The following is a 2,025-nucleotide window of genomic DNA, read 5'->3' on the forward strand; positions in this document are numbered from 1 at the left end:
TAGGAGAAAATTATCTTAGAAACTAAATAGGAAAGAGTTTGAAAGAAGACAGGGTAATGCTGCAGAGATCAAGTGTATTGAAGGCAGAGAGGAGAGGCCATTAGATGTGGGAATTAACGGGTCATTGATGTCTTAAAACTAATCCATTTTAGGAGTGCTAGGGAATGAAGTCAGATTACATTCTATTCAGCAGACAATGTGAGATAAAACGAGGATATAAATTTTTCTTTCAAGAAGTTTGTTGGTGAAGAGAAGGGATTTGGATGAGAAAAGAGAAAACAATTAATTGACATTAATAAGCATTAGCAAATTGAAAAAGGCAAGATTTTGTCTTTGCATTTTGCCAAGACTTTCCAGCTCTTACTACAATCTTTAATTTTTTCTTCCCCTATGGGTTTCTCTGTATTATGGAACTTCACAGGCGCTGTTATTCTAATCAGCTGGTTTCTGATCGCTATGTCATGCCCGAATATTTTATCCAACCGGGACATCTCTGTTGTGTAAGGATTTCGGAGGATAAGTGGTGGTATCGGGTCATTATCCATCGAGTCCTTGGGAAACAGGAAGTTGAAGTGTTCTACCCAGATTTTGGAAATATTGGAACTGTTCAGAAGTCCTCTCTGAGGTTCCTCAAGTGAGTTGACTATAATAAGAACAATGGACTAATTAAATTTTAATCACAGTGTTGAAGCTCTGTGGCGTGGTGATCTCTCTTCATTTTCTTTTGCCTTCCTCCCTCCATCCTTTCCTCCTTTCCATCCCTCTTTCTCATAGTGCATATTTGACAACTGGTTAGTTTGCAGCTGGATTATAATCTCCTGTGTCATCTTTCACATAACTGTGAATTTGAATGGACTGTGAGACTAAATTTCAGTGTCTTATTAAGAAAATGATTCTTTGGGTCATGCTAAGAGGTGTATTTAATATAGCAGGAAGGTCAAACTGTTAATTGCATGGTTCTCAAAAACTAGTATATTTTATAGTTTCATTTCTTCGATTGCTTTAAAGTATAAGACATTAATTTTAAATTTGATGAATAAAATACTCTGAAATTTTCTGAATAAATAAAATCAAGAAATGGATTAGACATTCCACAAAACGTAGTTTTTAAAATATGAAATATTTACATATTTGATTCTCTGTTGCAGGTGCTGCTACACAAAGCTTCCAGCTCAGGCTATCCCTTGTTCTTTGGCTTGGGTGAGACCAGTAGAGGTAAGTTTGCTTGTTTTCCACTTAATTAGCAAATATTTGACGGCTTAATAGGTACCAAGAATAGTTCTGGGTTTTCAGGAAACAAAAATATAACATATAACCAGCCTTCAAGGAAATCATTATATATAGTATGGAAGATCAACACAAAAACAAACTGTATTGTGTGAAATTTGCTATAATAGAGGTTTTTCCTGTGTCTGATAGAAGTACAAAAGACTACTTGTCTCTATCCAAGGTAATCAGGGAGGGCTTCATAATAGTGGTGCAATCTGAGAGGAACTTTGAAGGAAGATTAGGAATATAAATGGACAAAGAGAAGGAAAGGCATTTTAGGCAAAGAGAGAGTAGCATGAAACATCTCAAATTTGATAAAGTTTAAGTAGTTCTGTTCGGCTACAGAATGTAGGAAGAACTGGAATGGGTGCCTGGCAAGCAGTGTAAAGAAATCAGCAGCAACCTAATGTGGAGACCCACAGTCAGGGGTCTGAACATCGTCCCTTAGGTGCTGGGGAGCAACTTCAGGGTGTAGCAGGGAACTCCCACAGTCGTGTGTGTGTGTTTAAGAGAGTTCTCTAGTAATATTGTGGAGAGCTTTGGAGTGGGACAGAGCAGGAGGCATTTTTATCCACACAGGTACATTTGTTATGTAGTTATGTTATACACCTAACTTTGTATTTTTCCTTCAGAACTCTTATTAACACATACCTACACATTCATTACACCATATTTGTCTTTTTAATCTAAACAACTTATAATTTGCTTACATATAAATGGATTATTACTTTAAAAATGTTTTTTATCGGCCGGGCG

The 2,025-nt window shown here is 36.5% G+C and overlaps 1 protein-coding gene across 2 annotated transcripts in view; it reads left to right on the top strand.

The window, feature by feature from the left end:
* TDRD5 (tudor domain containing 5) overlaps window positions 1–2,025 on the top strand; it is a 126,212-nt gene that overhangs the window by 73,018 nt on the left and 51,169 nt on the right. For both annotated transcript variants that reach the window (XM_012646531.1, XM_012646532.1), the window contains 2 exons: window positions 422–634; window positions 1,149–1,215. In XM_012646531.1, the coding sequence (XP_012501985.1) occupies window positions 422–634; window positions 1,149–1,215 (280 nt within the window). The remainder of the gene's footprint in view (window positions 1–421; window positions 635–1,148; window positions 1,216–2,025) is intronic.

This window comes from Propithecus coquereli, unplaced genomic scaffold, assembly GCF_000956105.1.
Source record: "Propithecus coquereli isolate 6110/MARCELLA unplaced genomic scaffold, Pcoq_1.0 Scaffold246, whole genome shotgun sequence".
Taxonomy (NCBI): Eukaryota; Metazoa; Chordata; class Mammalia; order Primates; family Indriidae; genus Propithecus; species Propithecus coquereli.